Source organism: Gopherus flavomarginatus, chromosome 9 (genome assembly GCF_025201925.1).
Source record: "Gopherus flavomarginatus isolate rGopFla2 chromosome 9, rGopFla2.mat.asm, whole genome shotgun sequence".
Classification (NCBI taxonomy): domain Eukaryota; kingdom Metazoa; phylum Chordata; order Testudines; family Testudinidae; genus Gopherus; species Gopherus flavomarginatus.
Window position 1 is genome coordinate 68,560,916 of NC_066625.1, and position 20,972 is coordinate 68,581,887.

General features: G+C 39.7%; 2 protein-coding genes across 2 annotated transcripts in view; one reads left to right on the plus strand and one right to left on the minus strand.

Moving 5' to 3' along the window:
* LOC127058538 (protein unc-13 homolog A-like) overlaps positions 1-5,609 on the minus strand; it is a 152,175-nt gene extending 146,566 nt beyond the window's left edge. The window contains exons 1-2 of the mRNA XM_050968681.1: positions 5,489-5,609; positions 468-497 (exon numbers count right to left, since the gene is read on the minus strand). Coding sequence (XP_050824638.1) covers positions 468-497; positions 5,489-5,510 — 52 coding nt within the window. The 5' untranslated portion in view covers positions 5,511-5,609. The remainder of the gene's footprint in view (positions 1-467; positions 498-5,488) is intronic.
* RSL24D1 (ribosomal L24 domain containing 1) overlaps positions 1-20,972 on the plus strand; it is a 922,223-nt gene that overhangs the window by 817,812 nt on the left and 83,439 nt on the right. The gene's annotated exons all lie outside the window — the stretch shown is intronic.

The following is a 20,972-nucleotide window of genomic DNA, read 5'->3' on the forward strand; positions in this document are numbered from 1 at the left end:
CTACAGATCTATTGGGCTTCTGCTCCCATCCATGCTTCTCCATTGTCCTCATTGCCTCCATTGCCCAAAGTCTCTGCCTACCTTTGATGAAGCTGCAAACCCTGCACCACCAATATCTCCCACCCCCATCACAATGGTTTCACTTGTCTCAGGACCTTCTGGCTGCTTTTTCCCATGCAAATATATGCTTCAAGCATTAGTATGGTAGAAAGTAACATTAGTAAATGTTATGTCATATTATGGACCTTAATCTTGTTTGGAAAGTGCTGTGGTTCATTTCTCTCCTTGTAAATATTAGAAAATTTTGCATAGGAAACCTGCATGTCCTTATTTCTTTTACCCTGGATAGACTGAGGACCTACCGCTATTTCTAGCTTAAACAGATTTATTTTAGCACAATGCATATTTGCTCTTAAAAGAAAAAAAAGATGCTTGCCCAAATTTAGAGTATGGGAAGTCAAACTTACCAGCAGCTCCATTCAACCTTCCTTTCTTCACTATTAAAAATAAAAAGAGAAATACATGTAACTATGTTAATTCCTATAATACTTTTAGAAGATTCTTAGCTATAAATATTATTTTAAAAATTAAGAAATCGCAGTCTCTTAAAAATTATTCATCATTTAAAGATGCAAATGAACTCTATATCAAAGTAGTATCTGTATTAATATATCAAATTACATAATCAGAGCAATCTTATATCACAATATTGTCCAAATTTTTGTCAAGAGGATAAGATCTCTAAATATCTTGAGGAAAGATAAAAAAATTGTCTTAAGTAAATGCCTGGTATATATACACAACACAACAAGCATTGATTTAATGACATCATAAACCATGCTAAACAACTGACTTTAGTAATAATTTATTTCAAACACCACCAGCCTTTGAAAGATCCATACACCTTACTGGCTCTGGAGCTAAAATTTTAACTGGAAGTCATGAAATGCCATGTTAGGTTTTCCATAGCAGCATAAAGATTGTACTGCCTACTTCTTTTCCGGTAACCATCTATGACAATTACTGTATGTCAGGGGAACTCAGCAGAGCAGCATGGTGGTGAGCTTTTATCGGCATATCAACAATGATACTGGCTGAGATTGACTGAAGGCCACTGGAGGGTGCAAATATGAGGATGAACCCCCACCCCCAAATAGGTTGGTTGCGTACCATCCTATGGAGTTAAGAATCAGCATTTGGGCCACTAAGATTTTATAAAAATGCTTCTGTGCTTCCTTTTAAAATAAATTAGATATTTTAATAGGGTGTTGTTTACAGCATGGCATTTTTAGAAACAACTCATGTGTGGCAAAGCCACATTCCTGTGAAATTAATAAAACTCCAAGGATTTATTTCTCATTACAGCTAAAAATAGGCACCATTTCAGCGAGAATAGCTTGTGTCATGAACAGAAGCCAAAATTGCTTGGCTACCACTGTATGTGTCACATTTATTGTTCATAAACATGATATATGGGTCTGAGCCGGAGTCAAGCCAGGATTCAGGGTTCAAGCCCTATTGCTTTGCAATTACATGTAGCCCCACTTGGACTCTTCCTCTGGGAGTTTGCCAATATTATCCCATAATCCTACAGGCTGGATTTCTTTGTCATCTGGATAGTCAAGTTTTCCCACGCTGTACCATGAACAAAGCACTAAAGCAGCAACATTTTGGGAGGGCATTAGGAAGTGTTGGATATGAGTGGTTGGACTTGGGCCTGCATAAAGTAGTATAGACAGTGGAGCCCCAGGTTGGGACCCACTCGTCAACAATTCGTAGCCTGAGGGTATAAACACATGTAGACACTCAAGCCCTAGATTAACAGGCCAGGATTTTACTAACCCTGGGTTTACATTGCAGTGTAGACATACCCAAAGTGAGACTTTCCCAAGGCTACACAAACTCTAGGGTGTAGCATAGAATTGAACCTAGGTTTCTTAAGTCCCAGGATAGCATCCTAACCATTAGATTATCTTTCTGATAAATGTGATAGGACTTATTCATCACTACAGGGGATGGTACCTCCAGCATCACTGGTCATGTTTCTACCAGGTTGAGTTCTGTTTTGTCAAAACCGAGAGAGAGATCAGATTTTAGTAGTCTATAAACTGAGGCATTGGCTGTAAGGACCCTCCTTGCTGGCCACACCATTCCAAGGCCACTCATTCTTACTACAGAAAACTTTCAAACAGATTCTCTTATGAAAAGTGACTGTGTAAAGACAGAATCGTAGTATTCCAAGCTGATTCTCTCCCAATTATTTCTAGATCAAGTGCGCTTGTTTACAAGCAAAAAGGTGAGGAGTGGGAGTTGTCTGGCTGCCACCTGCACGTACTTTATAATTCTGTTGATGATGCATAAAGATAAATAGCATCTATCTCGTTCACTTCCTAGCTCTGATGCTTTAGCAGTGTTAGGAACAAAAAAAAGGACACCCTGATTTCTGTCAATGAAGTAAGCAGGCATGATAGAAGCCCATAGGGGCCAAGTCTGTGGAGAATAAAATGTAGGTTTACATGTTAAAGGGCGCACAGGCTATAAAGAGTCAAGATTTTTTCCAGGATTGTCTTCCCCACCCATCAGTTAGTTGCACTGGCAAGATGCCATGTTTGTAATATACATAAGGAAACACAAAGCTGTTACATACTCCTCCCTAAGTCTCTGGATCAATAGTTAGTTTTTATGAGGAGGTGAAATTAAAAATAAGTATGGTCTGGAAATAGAGACAGAAGGTGAAGTTTCTCTGAAGTTTGAGTGCAGACTGAGGGGAGACAAATGCCATGAAATTTGAATGACTCTGTGTCAGAAAGAATGAGAAGCTGAAACAAGAGCGGTAAGATTCCATTAGCATTTAACGCTTCTGTCTCTGCAGTTGAAAAAGAAGACTGTTTTCCAAAGACATGCAAATTCTCCCTCCTCAGAGTCCCATCACAAGAAGAAACATTGCTATGGTCAGGGAATGAAGAGTCAGGTGGAAAAATCAGCATACTGTACATGTCATATTGTGGTTGAAACCTTGAGCCATAGAAGGTCAACTGTACTGGTCTGTATTGGTCACTATGGTCTATACTGTGCCTGGGGCAGAGTGCACAAGGAACTTTTCCTCCCAACTGTGCTATCCTCCCCATATGCAAGCCTGCACTCTAGGAAGTCCAGGGAGTTCTGTCTGAGTGGAGAAAGAGGAAGGCAGTTGCTTCATTCCATCTTTGCCCCAGCAACCAGAGCTGGCAGCTGTGAAGAAGAGAGCATGCAGCACCACCAGAAAGTGCTGTGCATACTCATCTTGTGTTCCCTGAAACTCCAGGGGGATTTCTGATTTCTGAGGTACACTTCATCTGGGGCAGCATGACTCCACGCATCTACAATACTGGGCTAGGTCTACACAATATGGCCCCATGAATAAAGAGTTTGTACACAATCAAAATAACCCTCATATGAGACTCAGTATCCTATGAAGACCATTACAAGTCCTCACTTATAACTATAGGTGGGGATCACTTACACTAAACAATGTCTAGGAGGAAGTAAATATACTGGGCAGACCCCATAAAGGCTCAAACAAACACTGCCGGTATCAGACTGCTGATCCTTTAAGGAAGTGAGATTCCCAGCCTACTTGTGACAGGCTCCATGGAAGAGAACAAGCCAATTCAAGACAACCTGGGCATAACTAACTGCCTAAATAGCTGGAAGGCCGTTAATTGAGTCAGGGGTACCTGCGCCTAAAAAGAGGCTTAGGAGAGCTTAGTTGAACAAAGGTCCTGAGTAGAAAGGAAGCTCCAGAGGAGGGGTGCTTGAATGAGGCAATAGCTTTTCCAGGTAGGAGGTCTAGGAGAGACTGAACAAGCAAGAGAAAGACTACAAAGCTTTCCAGGCAGAGAGGTCTGGGAGAGACTCAAGCAAATGAGTGAAGGACTGGAGCGCTCTCCAGACAGCTGAGAAACCTGAGGCCTTCTACCAGTAACTCCTTCTGCTGTAAACTAGAGACTTTTGGTTTAGAACTCTTAATTTTTATCCTGACTCTGAGGTAAGAACCTTTTGAACCTGTGTACAAGTGCTCCTTTCAGAAGGCTTTATTAAAGAGAGATACTCTGCTGCAAAGCAGAGTGTTTGGCTTCTCCTTGATCAGGGTGTTTGAGTGACCTCATTGCTACCTCTTTCAGGATGAGACACTGAGATGAGTCACAGCACAGCCACACTCACCTCTCAGGGGGTGCTTAGGAGGTGATCATGACAGTACCCTTCTACAGCTTGTGGCCAGCAGACTCTTCTTGCTATGTGGCACAATCCTGTTTAATATTCAATTTATATTTATACCTATGCTCTACAGACATGGCCATAGTATTGTATAAGCGACCACTTCAACTATTTAGCAGATGGACATAACCTGAAGCGAGGCCAGAGAAATAGTAAGGTGTGACATCCATGAACTGTGGGTTCTGAGTCTGGTGTGTATCTCAAGAACATCTATGGAGAATAATCACTCAAAAAGCTCACAGGCTTTGCATAATCTAAATAGCTCTCATTGCCATCTAAAGATGTGCTCTGTAAATGGGCATTTATATGTCTGTGGGGAAAGATGTTATCTAGCCTTTACCAACTAGAAAGCATACATATTAGGGTCCGACTTGTAATAGATCTGCTTTCTTGTCACTTCCATTGATCAAGAAAGCCCCAGGACTATCAGCAGCGCTGCTTATATAGAAGTCACACTTGTTAAAGTCTCACCATGTCATCATTTCTAAGTCAAATATATCCATTAAAGTTTACTAAAAATTAGATTTTAAAAACAGGTACAGAGTTCTAAACTTTTCCCACCGATCCAATCAACAAAGAGACAGATTTAATGGGCGCAAAACAGCTGCCACTACCACCGTGTAAAAGTAAAACTTGTGCTACACATGCATTAGTATATAGCCTATATTTCCTTATTGGAATCTGTCACTGCAGAAGGTAATTGTCAATAAATAAGAATAAAATATCAGGACTCTCTGCTGAAGACTCCTCTAACCCACCCATGCATTCTGTTCTGCTTCCCTCACCTACCACTCTAATCTCTACATTTTTTCCACATCTCTTCTCTTTCCTCTTCTCTTCCACCCTTTTTCCCCTGCAGCCCCAAAACCACCTCCGAAGTTGGACTACACAGTCTGTTCAGCAACCTGAGCATCTCCATCAGTTCTCAAACTCAGTGAAAACTTTTACTCTCAGGCCTCTGGAGGAAATGGTATCAAACTGTTACAATGTGAGCCACAGGCCAATCCTGGAGCAGAGCCAAATCAAAGCAGCCATTCAACCAGCCTGCAAGTGCTTAAAAACTCTGTAGAATTTACAGATGCTTGGAGCCCGTCTCATGGGGAAGCTATGCAACAAATATTCCCATTCTCTTTAATAAGCAGTGCACATCTAGGCTTCACAGAGATGTACTTAGCAAGTGCTGACAAACAGCTCCCTACTCTGATAAATGATCTGGTTATTAAACACTTACCTTTTACACAAAGAAGTTCCATTCCAGCAGATTATTTTAAAGAATAACAAATAAAAAATCAAACCACAATTACAACAGGATGAGGTTTATTCCTGCTTTGATGATCACTGTTACAGACAGAGGGAGGATGGAGAGAAAGTGTGTGTGTCCCTGTGTTTCCTTCTTTCCCTCAGCTTCCTCTCATGTTTCACCTGGACCAAAGCCAGGCATTTGACCAATGGGTTTAAAGACCAATCCCAAATCCTTCCTCTCTGTATATACAGTCTAGGAGATGGGAGTGGAGTAGAGAGAGATTACAGCTGTTTCCTCACCCTCCATGCTCCATTTGTTGTATACAGCTGCCTTTAGACTAAAGACAGTTCTGGGTGTCAACTTTGCCAGCAATAAGACAAATGCAGTATGAGATGAGATGACATGTTTCAGTTCAGTTACTTTGCAGAATATTTAAACTTTGATTTGAACAAGTAAAAAGTATTTCAGGTGGAAGATGGGATGGATAAGACAGTTTATATAAGCTAGATAGATCTTCACATAGAATACCTTACTTTTGCTACTGTCTATGCCATGCTAAATCAGGCTGCTGGGCTTGTTTTTCTAGAGTACAGTGCAAAGGAATGCCTATGCATTCACATGGAAAAACAAGGTGAGTTAAGTGGTCTCCTCAAAATCCATTGTCTCCCTTTGCTATTCTAAAAGGATATAGCTTATAAATTTATAAAAATATAATAGTATTCCACCATGAGGGTTCAAAACTTTATAAAAAAGTGATTGTAAACTGTAGTGTTTTTGCCCATTCTTGCAGCATGCTGTCATTTTTAGTTTTAATCAAGGAAGATTGAATCTTGCAGATTTCATTCCATAGATCTGTCACATTTTTTCTTCTGTTTTTTTCATAATCCATGTCTCCCATTCAACAATATTCATATCACAATTTCATGGAGATCTCTGGTCCTACTCCAGAATCTTGCAGGTCCTTGGTTTTTTGTTTTTGTTATTTTTTTCCCTCACCAAGTAAATCTTTATTACTTAATTTGTTTTTGGATCACACTATCATGCAGTATGATGAAGCTATAGCTAATATACTCTCCTGGTGGTATTGTTTGTGCTGGATCAATATCTGTTGGTATTTTTCACTTGTGAATTTTATTTTGAAAATGTTTTTCACAGCAGCCTAGAATATTCAGGGCCAGTTTCTTATCTGGTATAGCTCCTCTGAAATCAGTGGAGCTATGCTGATTTACATCAGTTGAAAGCAGGCCCTTAACTTGAACTTGTGGCAAAGAATTTAGTGGCATAAGAGTACATAAGTACCTAAGAATGTATCCATTGCATGATGTGTAAAGAGCTGTGCTACTAAATGAATCAAACTGAAGTGAAATTTGAAACAAAAAGTTATTTCAAACTGAAAAATTGAAACACGAAACCTTTCAATTGTTCGAAATTTGTTTTGATTTTGTTTTTTTTCCCCTGACCAAAACAATTTGGCAAATTTAATGTGAATTTGCCTAAATGTTTTGGCCTACCCAAATCTACATTTCTCCCACTCTGAAAATGGGTCCCATGCTACAGTACGCCGTGTACCAGCCACTGCTCCTGCTTGTGTCTGCCTGTTCCCCACAAACAGTTCCCGATAACTGCCTGTCCTCTGGACGGAGAGACTTTTAATTGGTTAGGGTCCTTTTGATCTTTTTGTTCTCAGCCTCAGCCAAACAGTTGTGTAAGATGGCTGTTAAGGAATCAGATTCTTCAAAACTTATAGCTTAGGTATTGTCTCTTAACTTTCTGACTTATTTACTAGGGAATGTTTTATCTGGAGCCATTGTCTACCTGTTTTTTCCAAAAGCCCTGCTATTCACTAACCCAACATGTGTATACAATAAACATTCCAATAACCAGGTCACATGCAGTATTCCTAAATTATTACATGTCAGCTTCATGTCCACCACAGGGCACACTATGCTAGCTGCGATACAAACAAATAAAAATATATTTGAAAACACAGTTCCTTAGCAATTCTGAAAAATCAGAAAATTGAAAATGGCATTCTCTGAGCTTGATTACCAATATGACAGTAATACAATGTAGTTGTATCCTTGGATGCTTACATGAAAAAGGCTATAAAATGGTATCTTGCATCGTGGAATCTGTCATAGAACCTGCTTCGTGTTCTATTGACACTCTGCTATGTCTTTCATTTTTTGTGACACACATTCAACACATATGTCTGCTTTTGCAAAAGTCCAAACTTTTTTTACTCTCACACAATATTTTTAAAGAATAGTTCCATCACGGAAACTGTTCGCCTTTTAAACTTTCAGACGATGACTTCATATAAGTGATTAATCAGGAAAAAACACAAAGAACCATCATAAACCAGACACCATTTCCAGTTAAGAAGTGAACTTTTGCTGGATAATGTATAAGGAAAAAAACCCTCTTCTTCTTTAAATACAATTAATTGAATATTTAGGCTAACAGAGCTACAGCAGCCCTGTAATCCCTTTACTTCACTATGAGGCTATAAATTACTATTGTAGCTGTATGCAGTGTAATTGTAGCTGTGTTGGTCCCAGGTTAATAGAATAATAAGGTAGGGAGGTAATATCTTTTATTGGACCAACTTCTATTGGTGAGAGAGACTAGCTTTTGAGTCACACAAAATTCTTCTTCTGGTCTGGGAAAGGTACTCGGAGCGTCATAGCTAAATGCAAGGTGGAACAGATTGTTTAGTATAATTAGCACATATTCCAAGGGGTCATTCAAGGTAGCTGTTCCTTTGGGCCTAGGGAAAGGACACAATTACTGTTGGAATGGAGCTGTGTAGAGGATTTTGGAATGGAGGCAAGAGGTTGCTGTGTGTAAGTCAGCCGGGAGAGCCAATATGGAGCAGATGAGAAAGACAGGAATAAGGGGTGATTTGGGGATATGGGACATAATCTGATAGAGAGAACCCAGATTTTTCCTATGTTGGCCAAATAACACTCACAACATGCACTTTGAAGACAAGGGATCAGATCTTCCATCAGAAATGATAACTACTCAATATGCTTCTCACTCTGCCAGAGGAAGGGGAATTATTTGCCTTGCATTTTTACCCAAAACAAACAGAGGGAATTGTCCTTTTTTTAAATACCTCATCTAAGGTTCCACAATACAAGTCAGTGCTTAGTGCAATTATATTTCTTGGCTACACTCACACTTTACAGCGCTGCAACTGGGGTGTGAAAAAACACCCCCCTGAGCGCTGCAAGATACAGCGCTGTAAAGCGTCAGTGTCATCAGGGCAGCAGCGCTGGGAGCGCGGCACGCTACACCCGTAAGGGATGTGGTTTACATGCAGCGCTGGGAGAGCTCTCTCCCAGCGCTGCCGCTCTGACTACACTCACACTTCAAAGCGCTGCCGCGGCAGCGCTTTGAAATTCCAAATGTAGCCATACCCTAAAGTATGTGGACCTACACCAGTACCTGACACTGTCTGAAGACCAGCTTACCAAAGACTTGTATTCAGATATTTATTGTAAATGGGCCAGATCCTCAGCTGATATAAATGAGAGCTGCTCCCTTCACCTCAGTGGAGCTACACCAATTTACAGCAGCTGAGGAACTGGCCCATAAGCCGATTTACATAGTATAGACATTGAAAATTGTATTCCTCACCAGTGCAACAAAATGACTGACTATGAATTCATCAACAAAGTAGTTTCAGTCTGATGATCTATTTGGCTTTAAAGCCATGTATTGTTCTTAACAGGAAATATTTATTTTACAGGATACTGGTAATAAGAAAAGTATGCACATCGAAACATATGAATACATGTTTTGAATATAACTTATTATGTGGTGAACAAGGAAGCAAAGCACATTTGAATACTGGTCACAAAAACATGTGGAAGATAACTTCTCAACTCAGAAGGAAATGAAAATACAGTACAGTTGCTGATGACTTGAAGGCTTCAAAGTTACAGTGAACAGAATGTAAAGAAATTTCTCTCTGGAAAAAAATGTTTGTAGCAGCATTCAGATTAAAAACAGAGAGTGCGGGTCTTGGAGAAAATTTCATTGCTTCCTATACTTTTCTATCTCTGCATATTAATAAAATATCATTTCTAGTGATTACTTTTCCTCCTAACGCCTAATGATTCATTTCTTATGAGCAAATTTGTTTTTGGAAACCCTATATTCAATCTTTGCTTTTTAATGTAGCTTTTTTACCATAATATATAAAAAATACTCAGTTCCAAACAAAAGAAAGTTACATGGACATAACAAGTCAACACAAGCAATACAATATAATCAAATTTTGCTCCCACTAACTTTGACCAGCATCTCTTAGATAACAGATGGTTCAATATGCAAGTGGCCTCCCAACACATATAAAAGACATAATCTCTGTTTTTTAACCCTGCTCCTGCTGCAGCAAAGAGCAGGCTTTGTGCAGTAGAGAGTTCTTCATTCATTGTGGGAAGGGACGGCCCGTCCATATAGGCGAACTAGTTGGCCAAGTTAAATGGGGCACCAAATTTGAGGAGGGAAAAAATCCATTTTTCTTAAAAAAAGAAAAAGATGAAAAAATACAAATAAAATAACGAAGATGTCATTATTTCAATTCCCATGCACGGTCTGTCCCGTGGTTGGACAGACAGAAGGATGTACAAACTGAATAATTAAGCCTCTGTATTAAAAAAAACCAAAACACTTAGAAAACATTACAAGGAAAAAAGGGGCAAAATGTTTCCCAGTTTACCAAAAACTTCAGCCTAGATCTGCCCTGGGGGTTTGGGGGTGGAGGCGCCAATTGCATGGTTTGCCTAGGGTGCCAGTTGCTGACAGCTAGTCTAAGGCTGCCCCTGATTGTGGGATTGACTCAGTCTTCATGCTGCAAACTTTAAAGATACCCAGCAGCATCAGAATGAATAAATAATAATAATTAATAAATAAAACATTTAGCAAAAGCTAATGAGAAGGAAGTAAACCCAGCAAAATGGGGAAAGTCAGCATTGGTAGCTCGTCCATCGCTGTCTCCTGGAAATATGGATTCTGCATTCCCCAGATGTATACTATAATTTTCAGGAGACTCTACAAGTGATAAAAGATGGAAATAATGAACTTAGTAACAAAATGTGCTATCAGGAGATACATCTTCAAAGCGACAGGACATACAGAAAATCAATCAGCTGATTTCTGACTCTGAGAAACTGGTGAGCAATATTGCAGAGAAGAACTATTAATTAAATCAGCTCAGTCTTTGCCTCCAAAATATAGGTACAATTTTGGCTCTGGATAATTGGCAACGTGTCCTGGCTTCCACAAATATCATAATGACAAACGCAAAGTAGCAGCTTATCCATTTTAAGTATGTACACAGAATTTATCTCATATCTACTATATCAAAATGAGTCAGCTGCATGCAAAATATTCCTAATAGTTCTATCAATATAAAACAGAGAAGGGATCTTACTTACAAATGATACATTCATTACCTTTTATTAATCATCAACTATATAAAAATATGCTATTTTAATTAAAGATATATTTAATAGAGTTTTAGATCCAAAATCAATACAAAATCACCAGGATAAGAAATACTAAAATAAGTTTTTACCAAACCATCCAACCAATTTCTCACACCATTATATTAACTGGTATTACTGGGTTACTCTAAGGATTAATTTGCCCCACAATTTTTATAGAATCATAGAACTGGAAGGGGCCTTGAGAGATCATCTAGTCCAGTCCCTACACTCAAGGTATTATCTAGACCAGTGGTCCCCAATGCAGTGCCTGCAGGCACCCTGGCACCCATCGGGGCATCTTTTTCTGCCCTACTGACAAGAGAGTACCCCGCCGGTGAGAAGCGTGGGCACCAGACAAGCATCCGCCGAGATGCGGCAACGTCAAGAAGCGTCGACACGGAAATGCCGCTACTCTCGACGGCATTTTGGTGGCGATGCCTCTTGATGATGATGCTGCTTTCGCAGTGGCATTTCGGTGGCTGCTTGTCCAGTGCCCGTGCTCCTCTGTGGCATTTCGGCAGCTAGTCGTCTGGTGCCCGCCACACTGAAAGGTTGGGGACCACTGATCTAGACCATCCCTGACAGGCGTTTGTCTAATCTTCTCTTAAAAATCTCCAATGAGGGAGATTCCACAATCTCCCTAGGCAATTTATTCCAGTGCTTAACTGCCCTCACAGGAAGTTTTTCCTAAATCCAACCAAAACTGTCCTTCCTACAATTTAAGCCCATTGCTTCTTGTCCTATCTTCAAAGGTTAAGAAGAACAATTTTTCTCCTTTCTCCTTGTAACAACCTTTGACGTGGAAGATTACATGCAGCAAGGAAGTGGTAGAGGTGGAAATAGAATCCAAATTACCTGACTTCCATCCAATGATCTATTTACTAGATCACACTGATCTAGTTGATATACCTGAAATGGCATCTCTTTAACTTCACAAAACGTTGCATGTCCTCACTTCCAAAAAGTCTTTGAGATTCCCTGCAGCAGTGGTGCAACTGCAGGTGCTTGAGATTTTGTTATTTTGTTCAGTTATTCTGATTAGAGGGGTGTGCCTGATACTTTGCAAAAGGTGAGGGATCTTTGGTTTTGACTTTAGGTTTCAGGGAGAGACAAAGTTGGGCATCTGGATAAAAGAAGCTCTGTGGTTCTAAGCTACTGAGAAGTAAGGCCCATCAATCTTTTGAGTTCAAGAAAAATATAAAAGTGTAAGACAATCTTTGTGTGCCTCTTTGAACTTTTCAGAAACTCAGTTGGAGGATTTTCCCAAAGTCAGCCAAAGAGGCATTACCAGTTGAGAGTAAGAAAAGCAAAGGACATTACTATCAACATATGAAACTTGTTCTGTCCTAATGGCATTTTTATCATTCTTAATTAGTTTATTACTTAGCTACCTGACAGCAAAATACTTAGATGAAAACCTTCAACCGTAAATATCTGGAACAAATTTCATATAAGATACAAACATTAACTCGGCAGTATATCATGCTACATTAGCATCATAGAATCAAAGTACTATGTATAGCAAGTAAACCCACATTCTTTATCTGGATGACAATGTATAGTCACACAATATTAAATAAACCATGTAAGTATCATTACAACTATGACACAAACTATGATACAAAAACAAGATAATTCAAACTTAAGAATGACAGTGTGTAATTAATTAACCTATTCTGTTTTCCTAAGTGCAGCTGTACTAAATCAGTGTTCAATACCACACTTTGTGCCTATTGCAATATCCTACCAAAACAAGATGGTTAATGGCTGAAGGAGGCCTAGATGAGCTTTGGATTCAAACTGTGGATAACTAGTGTTTAAAATGCTGCATATACAATTATATTTTGAATTAGTAACCTACTACAAACTACTTTGTGTCACTATATGCAATTACAAAATTAGGACTGATTTGACAAAGTAGGCCATCTCTAATTTTCATTTCTGAGACATCTTACTGAAATGTATCCTCTCTGAATTGCATCAATTTTCATTTTTGCCGGCACAAAAAGATCAAAGAGGCCTGGCCTCCGCCTGACTGAAAACATGCCCTTAAAAGCTAAGCTATTTTGAATTATACACAAAATACATAAATACAAACATACATACAAAGGAGTCTGAAACAACTGATTTCTAGTATTTTTAAAATGGTTTTCTTCTATTTTTCATTTCTCTTCCCCACTAAAATTGAGATTTTTTTTAAAATCAAAATTTAATTTAATTTCAAAATGGGAAAATGACATGAGAACTTCATTGAGTTTTTTCCTGCTGTTTAAGCATTTTTTAATTCTAAATTTCATCAGTTTTTTGCCTAGCTCTACTCATTTCCAGATACATGCATTCATTATGTAAGGCTACAGCCAGAGAAAATTACTTCTCTAAAAAGAAAGTATGTCCCTGGGGCTGAAATCTTAAATTTAGCCAGATTTAACCCCAAAGTAAACTGTTAGGACAAGTTAAGAACTCTTTTAAAAAGGGTGTGGTGTATTACCATGGATAAAATCAGGTCTAAATATAATTCAGCTATAACTAACAGCGTCCATACTTTAGCTGAGCTAAACAATTAGTTAATAAGATTCAACTAGATTCTTTATTCAGCTAAACTCACAAAAATGCAACAGTTAAAGCCATATTATTCCCTTCAACCATTTTCCTGTTGCTCCCTCTAGTGTCTTCCAGTATGTATTGTATTTATTTCTCATGAATCTTTACAATTAGAGTAGATACAGTAAAGTCATTATTGTATTTGTTGTTATTCTGGAATTCTCTATGTGCTTGGACTCAAAGGTTTTTGCGTTATTATCCTCTCCAAAAATTCATGATAGCTTACAACAAGTAAATCCACTAGAAGAAAGAGAGGAAAAACAATGGGATTCTGTATTAGTAGGCGTTTCCTTACTTTAATTCCAGAATGTAACAAGAAAAAAAGACATTTTTCATCTACGTACCTACCCCAATTTTTGAAATTGCATTTATTCTCATAAAACAGTGATTTAATCAACAGCATCCTTAAATATTCAGAAGTGTATCCAGTGGTGTATATGCCTGTAGTTTATCTTTGCAAAACAATAGCTTTATTGACATGAAATGTGACATATTTCATCAATATTTCATCACATTAGACATATAATAAATCCTCAGCCCTTGACAACTCAGCCCTGATGTAATCTAAGGTAATGCTGTTTTGTTACAGTATGCTGACATCTGTCAACAACATTGTTAACCACTAATTGCTGTTCTTCATCCCAAGAACATGTCCTGATTGCTAATGGAGGCCAGACAAATATTTTACTCTACTAAAGAGTTACTTTGTCTCCTGCCCATTTTGGTGAAGGGGGACTCCTTAACTTAAAGGGAAAATAGCATAGGAAATGAATTGATTGATTACAATAATTATGATGATGAATATGATGAGAATATGGGGCTGAAATTTAGGTTCAATTAAGTTAATAGAGAGGTGTCTTTCAATTAACTTCTGCAGGAATCAGGTCCTTAGTGGTTTCCACTTACATGGAACCTTTAATGTGAAGATCTTGAAATATTTTTTCAAAGCTACATATTATTAACTCCAGTTTACAAATAACTAAATTTAGCTAACGAGAGATTGAGCCTAAATTCCTTTGCTCATCTAGCTCTTAACTGCTTCCTCAAGCCCCTTAATCCAATATTTAGGCTCCAAAATCTAGGGCTGACCTGGGTTAGGTGCTTAACTGAAGGTGAGGGCTCACTGCTGGGAATCCCAAGTGGAGGGAGGTGCCTATGGCCCAGCTCCGTTGGGCCTAGATCCCCAAACATATTTAGACTTCTAACTTGATCTGAGCCACGACACCTAAGTTCCTTTGAGGATCAGGGCCCTAATGCATCTCATCTGCTCACAAGGGTGCCAGAATAGAAGGAGTCAGGGGGCTATGGGCCCCATCACTTTTTCCCGGCCATAAAGGTGACTGATGGGCGGGAGAGGGTGGAGAGGACTGGGGAAGAGGCAGGATGGGAGCAGGGTCTTGGGGAAAGAGGCAGGGCAGGGACTCGCAAGGAAGGGGCAGTGCAAGAGCAGGGGCTCACGGAGAAGGGGCAGTGTGAGAATTGGGCCTAGGAGGGTGGGGGCTTGGGAAGAAGGGGTGGTGCAGGGGCAGGGCTATGACTTGGGTGCCTGTGATCTCCCCTGCACTTTTAGGGTGCTTTTGGCGCTCCTAGCTGCTCACCTTGCTTGCTTCTGAGAATCCCTCTCTAGGTACCTAACTCTCCCTATGGGGAACCTGGGCTAAGTCAAAATTGGGAACTCCACCAGGGCAACTACTTTGCAACACCTAAGGGCTTGTCTATACAGGCACTTTACTTAGCGCTGAAACTTTCTCACTCCCGGGTGTGAAAAAACACTGCCCTGAGTGCTGCAAGTTTCAGCACTGTAACAGTGCACCAGTGCTGGTAGCTACACCCCTCATGGAGATGGGGGGTTTTAGAGCGCTGGGAGAGCTATGCTGTGAATATATAAGCCATGTTAAAGCACTTTAACGTTGCCAGTGAAGACATGCCCCAAGTCCCCTTTGTGAATCTAGCCCCAAGTGTCTTGCACATGATCATTGTTACTGTGGTGCCAACTGGCAAAAAACTCACTGTTCTTTACAAGCAACTCCTGTCCCAGACCTGACAAAGTCACTACACCTAATATACCACTTTCATGATACTTATCCATAAAGGTCTCTACTGAAAGCTTGCAAGCTATTAATACTCATAACCATTGTGAGATGTGGGCATGGGTAATAGTTAAGGAATAATGTAACTATATTTAAACTGATGGTCTTGTGGTCTTGAAGTGAAGTGAGTTACCAGGGACTCACATGTCTTAGTGAAGGCCCATTCAAGCAGGAGGGAATTTCACCCCTCCCTGGTTAGCTGATTATGCAATGTATTGCTCAATTGTCTATCTTTGCAGCAACGCAGAAAGTCAACTGAAATCATCAAAGACAAACTATAAACATCAAAACTACTTGGAAGTGAAAAGGAATGAAAGGACATTGAGGGGAGTGTCCTATCTATGAATAACAACAAAAGACTCAGTGGAGAAAGACACTCTGGATCCCTTCACTTTAGGAAGTATCTTGAGTGGGGTTGGTTCATGAAAGACATGGTCCTAGCTCATTGGGGCTAATATGTCCTGCAAAAGACAGAACTTTGGGGTGAGAATCTCTACTTTATTAGCTAGGAAAGGTAACCATTAATAAGTCTAGACCTTACTTCATGATTTATTATTGCGTTTTACATGTAACTATTTGTTTCTATCACTCATATTTGTTTTTATCTGAATCTCTGCTCTTTCTTAAATAAATGTCCTTTTGTTTTATTACAATTGAACTCAAGTGCTATATGTAATACAGGAGAAGTGGTCTAAGGTAAAACTGGGGTACATTGTTCCTTTGGTAATACAGGATCTGGGAATTCTGTGTGTGTGTGGTGATCAGGGGCTAGATACCACATGGGAACACTTTGAAGGGACTTGGGGGCTGGGATGCATCTATTGTCAACCTGCTAGACAAAAGGAAGGCTAGTATAAACCAGAGGAGAGTGCCTTAAGTGGCTGACAGGCAGTTTGTGTTAGGGAGCCAACACCCAGCTAACATAGGCAAGACTCCCTGGGGCTGGAGGCAGGTGGCAACAAGGTGACTCTCAGTCCCGGGTGTTCTGAGAGGTGTCACAGTCAAAGTAAATCAGTGGCCGAGCTGGAATTAGAATATAGGCCTCCTCATTCCCAGTTGCATATATTAAACTACCTAACAATGCGCAATACATTATGAAAAAATTCACAAAGAATGCCACTAGCAGTTGAGGTGATGACTTTACCAACTACAGCACCCCAGCCTGCCCACTGCATATCCCCTTTCCCTGTATTATCCTTGGACCTGTGGAGTGCCCTTGCAGGGCATGACCAGCCTTACTTATCAGTTGTGTTCTCTGTGCATTTTTCCCAGCAACCTTAGCTAGTGTAATAGGTGATACTTTCACTTATAATCTAATCCATTTCAGCTCCGATTCAATAAAAAAAATTACATTCAAACATACTCTGTATACATCACAAATTCTGCATAAACAGTATTTGTATGAGACCTTTTATTGCTGGTTCTAAGATACAACCTAGTTGCTCTTAGTCTGTATTTACCCAGTCAGTCTGATCTATCTTTATGAAAAGTAAGCAGACTACTGTTCAGACCAGAGCTACACAAACAGGAAAAGAAATACAACAATAAAAATAAACTCTTGATAAGCTTATGTGTCCCTTGCCAGAGCGCTGGCAATAACATTTTTTTTTGTATACATACTTGTATAGGTATGGTCAAATATTTAATTTGGAACATAATTAGTGAAGGTCACAAGGATTCCTAAAACTGTTGCTAAACTCAGACGACTAGATCCTCAGCTCGACCTAATTACTCTTTGCACAAGTTCAGTGGTGCAAATGGAATTGACAGTTGCTTTCTAGCAGCATCTATAGATTCTCTTTGCAGAGAATAGTGGGCTGCAGGAAGGCTGGGGGAAAAGAGCGTTGGGAGGGAGGAGCATTTCAGAGCAAAATGGGAGAGGCGAAAGCATGATGCACTTTGGTGACCCTGGCCAGCAGAGAAGCCCTTTGAGAAACGTTATGCAAAAATGAATGGACCCATTATGTGGCCAACTCTCGCAGTTTTAACGTAAGTCTCATGATATTTGGTGTTTTTCTTAAAACTCTAGACTAGTCCTGTGAATATACCAGAATCTCAACTTTCATTTTTTTTAAAAGGTAAGTTTTTAGCCTAAAGGCTGTGGACATGAGCTTGCAAATGTGAACCCTAAAGCTGCGAAAGTCAGAAAATAAGTAAAAAAGAACTATAATGTCTTATTCTTTAAATCTCATGACTTTTAAGCCAATTTTATGATTTTTAAATGCTTGGATCTGGTAAAACTGCAATTCTTATTGAACTCTATGCAAAGAGTCTCATTTACTTCAGTGGGGGTTGGGTCAGGCTTTACATGAGCACTTATGACATACAGAAGTTGTAGCAATTTAACTCAATCACTTAGCTGAATTGGCGCAGCTTGCTGTATGGCCACCCTGAAATCTGACCTCTAACAGTTTGGGGCAAACTTAACAGATGCAAGCCAGATTTAAATGTACATAAAAGTGTCCACACAGCAGGTTAGCTACATTGGAGCAACATCATAGTTTTAGTGAAACTGGTGCAACTTTCACCAGTTTCACCAGGGTAAGCACCCTGGCGGGCCGGGCCAGTTTGTTTATCTGCTGCGTTGGCAGGTTTGGTGGACTGCGGCTCTCACTGGCAGTGGTTCACCGTCCTAGGTCAATGGGGGTAGCGGGAAGCCACGGCCAGCACATCCCTCAGTCCGCAGCTCTTCCCGCCGCCCCCATTGGCCTGGGACGGTGAACCGCGGCCAGTGGGAGCCACAGTCCGCCGAACCTGCCGACTCGGCAGATAAACAAACCGGCCCGGCCTGCCAGGGTGCTTACCCTGGCGAGCCATGTGCCAGAGGTTGCCAACCCCTGGTATAAACGCTATTTTAATCACATAGAAGCTTTAGCTCAACAAGAGTTATTTGGCATTACTACAGGATGAAAATGAAAACTTCAGAATGGGACTATAATAGGTATTGGAGTTTTTGGTTTTGCCTAAGATCAGTACTAAAAAAAAAAAATCCATTATATCATATTGATACTACCATGTTGAATATTATATTAAAACTTCCAAAAATATACTATTGATGAGGAACAATATATTATTTAAATAGAATGCCTTGTGCTATACAGCTTGTGACTGTAACAAGAACATTTTATTTTAATACCAATCTTTTAGTATAAAAGAAATGGAAATAGTGAATATATATTTTGTGGGACAGATCAAATTTCTACTGGATATTAAGTTACAGTATTAATATGCATAGTAGTTATTTTTATGAAATGACTAGTTTTCCCCAGATAAGAAAATATGGTGCTGAAAGACAAAACAGAGACTACAGAGTTTTTGACCCTCTCAGTGAGATCCAATTAAGTTCTGAGCAGTGAACTTCCCTTTGTGTCAAATTGTGTTAAAATGTATGTGACAGCTTTTCTTATGGAAACTTCCATCTATCAATGATTAAGGAGAGGCTGTCAAACTCATTTATTTGGGATTACAGGCAGAATTCACAAGAAGTTCCCAAAAGGAAAAGTTACATTGGGTTTATTCATTACGTTACATGGCCTCAGACAGTTGTTTCACTTTCACAATAAGTGTCTTATTGTTTATAAAACGTATAGTTGAAGTTTCTGTTAGCACCGACAACTTCAAATACTACAATGTTTACCTTTTCTGAGAAAGAGAATTCTATTATTTTTTAAATAAGTTGACTGCGATTATCTCATTTTGCTTTCAGTGTGGATACTACCAAAATCCAAATAAATGTATTTGACCTTGATAGCTTGTGCAGAGAAAGCTATATCTCAATGTTAGTTTTCACCTAAAACATTATATTATAGGGTTGTTCACTGGCACAGCTATAATCAAAAATCTGTCATCATTTCCATTAAACTTATATTTTATGGTGTTTATAACTTGCACACATAAAATCTCTTTGAAACTGAAACTTGGCATAAAAGATCTTATCTCAGAAGTGAAAGGGGTTTTGCTTTATTAAATTTTAAAAAGCCCTGCTGAGATATTTTAAATTATAGAACTGCAAAAACAAACAAAAATTACATGTAGATAGAAAGAAATGTATATTTCAAGTTTTCAGATGCATTATGGACTTCTTTTGATTACATTAAATAATTCACCTCCAAAATATACATTATCTGAGACTATAATTACATCAGTTTCATTCAGACTATATTACATTCCATTCAAATTCAGTTCTTTGTGTAAATCTGGAGTAACCACAATAACTTTACAGTGCAAACAAAATCATAATGTGTAATGTGATGGCATCACGTCAGAATGGAATGAGATATAAACCCCAAATGATATTTCAGAACACCTTTTTGTCCTTGTAACCTAGCTTGCTCTTTAACGTCATTGAAACCTAGAGCTCTGCCAAGAAATTTCAGGATGGTTTGTAAATAAAGAAGGCCAAATATTTTTTCTAAACTATCTCTTTTATATATATAATTTGATGAGTGTTATTCAACCAACTCTGCAGCTCTAGATAAATATTTACAGGTCCAGAGTTTCAGAATTTACTACCTACACTGAACCTGCAAATGAGCATTTGTGCAGTCAAAATGGGTTTATGTGCACATTGTCCAAGTTCCATTTTGGTCCGTTCTGAAATTTAGGCCCATAATGTGCATCTCCAACTGATTAGTCACAAAGTGTTCTCACACTCTGGGCTTGGCTACACTTACAAGTAAGAGAGCAGTTAAGAAGCCCAGTGCGCTCTAACTTATGATGTGTTCACATTTGCAAGGCATGTAGAGTGCTCTGACTCCGCGGCTAGAGCGCTTCTGGTACTCCGCCTTGGTGAGGGGAATAATGTGTGATGTGCCCTAGCTGGAGCAGCGCGGTGCCAGTGTGGACACCTTGGTCTGTTAATGTGCTCTGATCGGCCTCCAGAAGTGCCCATTCTAGCCACTCTGGTCATCAGTTTGAACTCTACTGCCCTGCCCTCAGGTGACCAACCGCCAGACCCGCCCTTTAAATTCTCTGGGAATTTTGAAAATCCCCTTCCTCTTTGCTCAGCCAGGCGTGGAGTGCTTTCAGTGAATCTTTCAAGGTGACCATGGCTCCACATGCCAGGCGATCCCCAGTATGGAGCAATGGTGAGGTGCTGGACCTCATCAGTGTTTGAGGGGAGGAAGCTGTCCAGTCCCACCTGCGCTCCAGCTGTAGGAATTATGATATCTTCGGGCAGATATCAAGGGACGTGATGGAAAGGGGCCATGACCAGGATGCACTGCAGTGCGGGATAAAAGTGAAGGAGCTGCCGAATGCCTAACACAAAGGCTGTGAGGC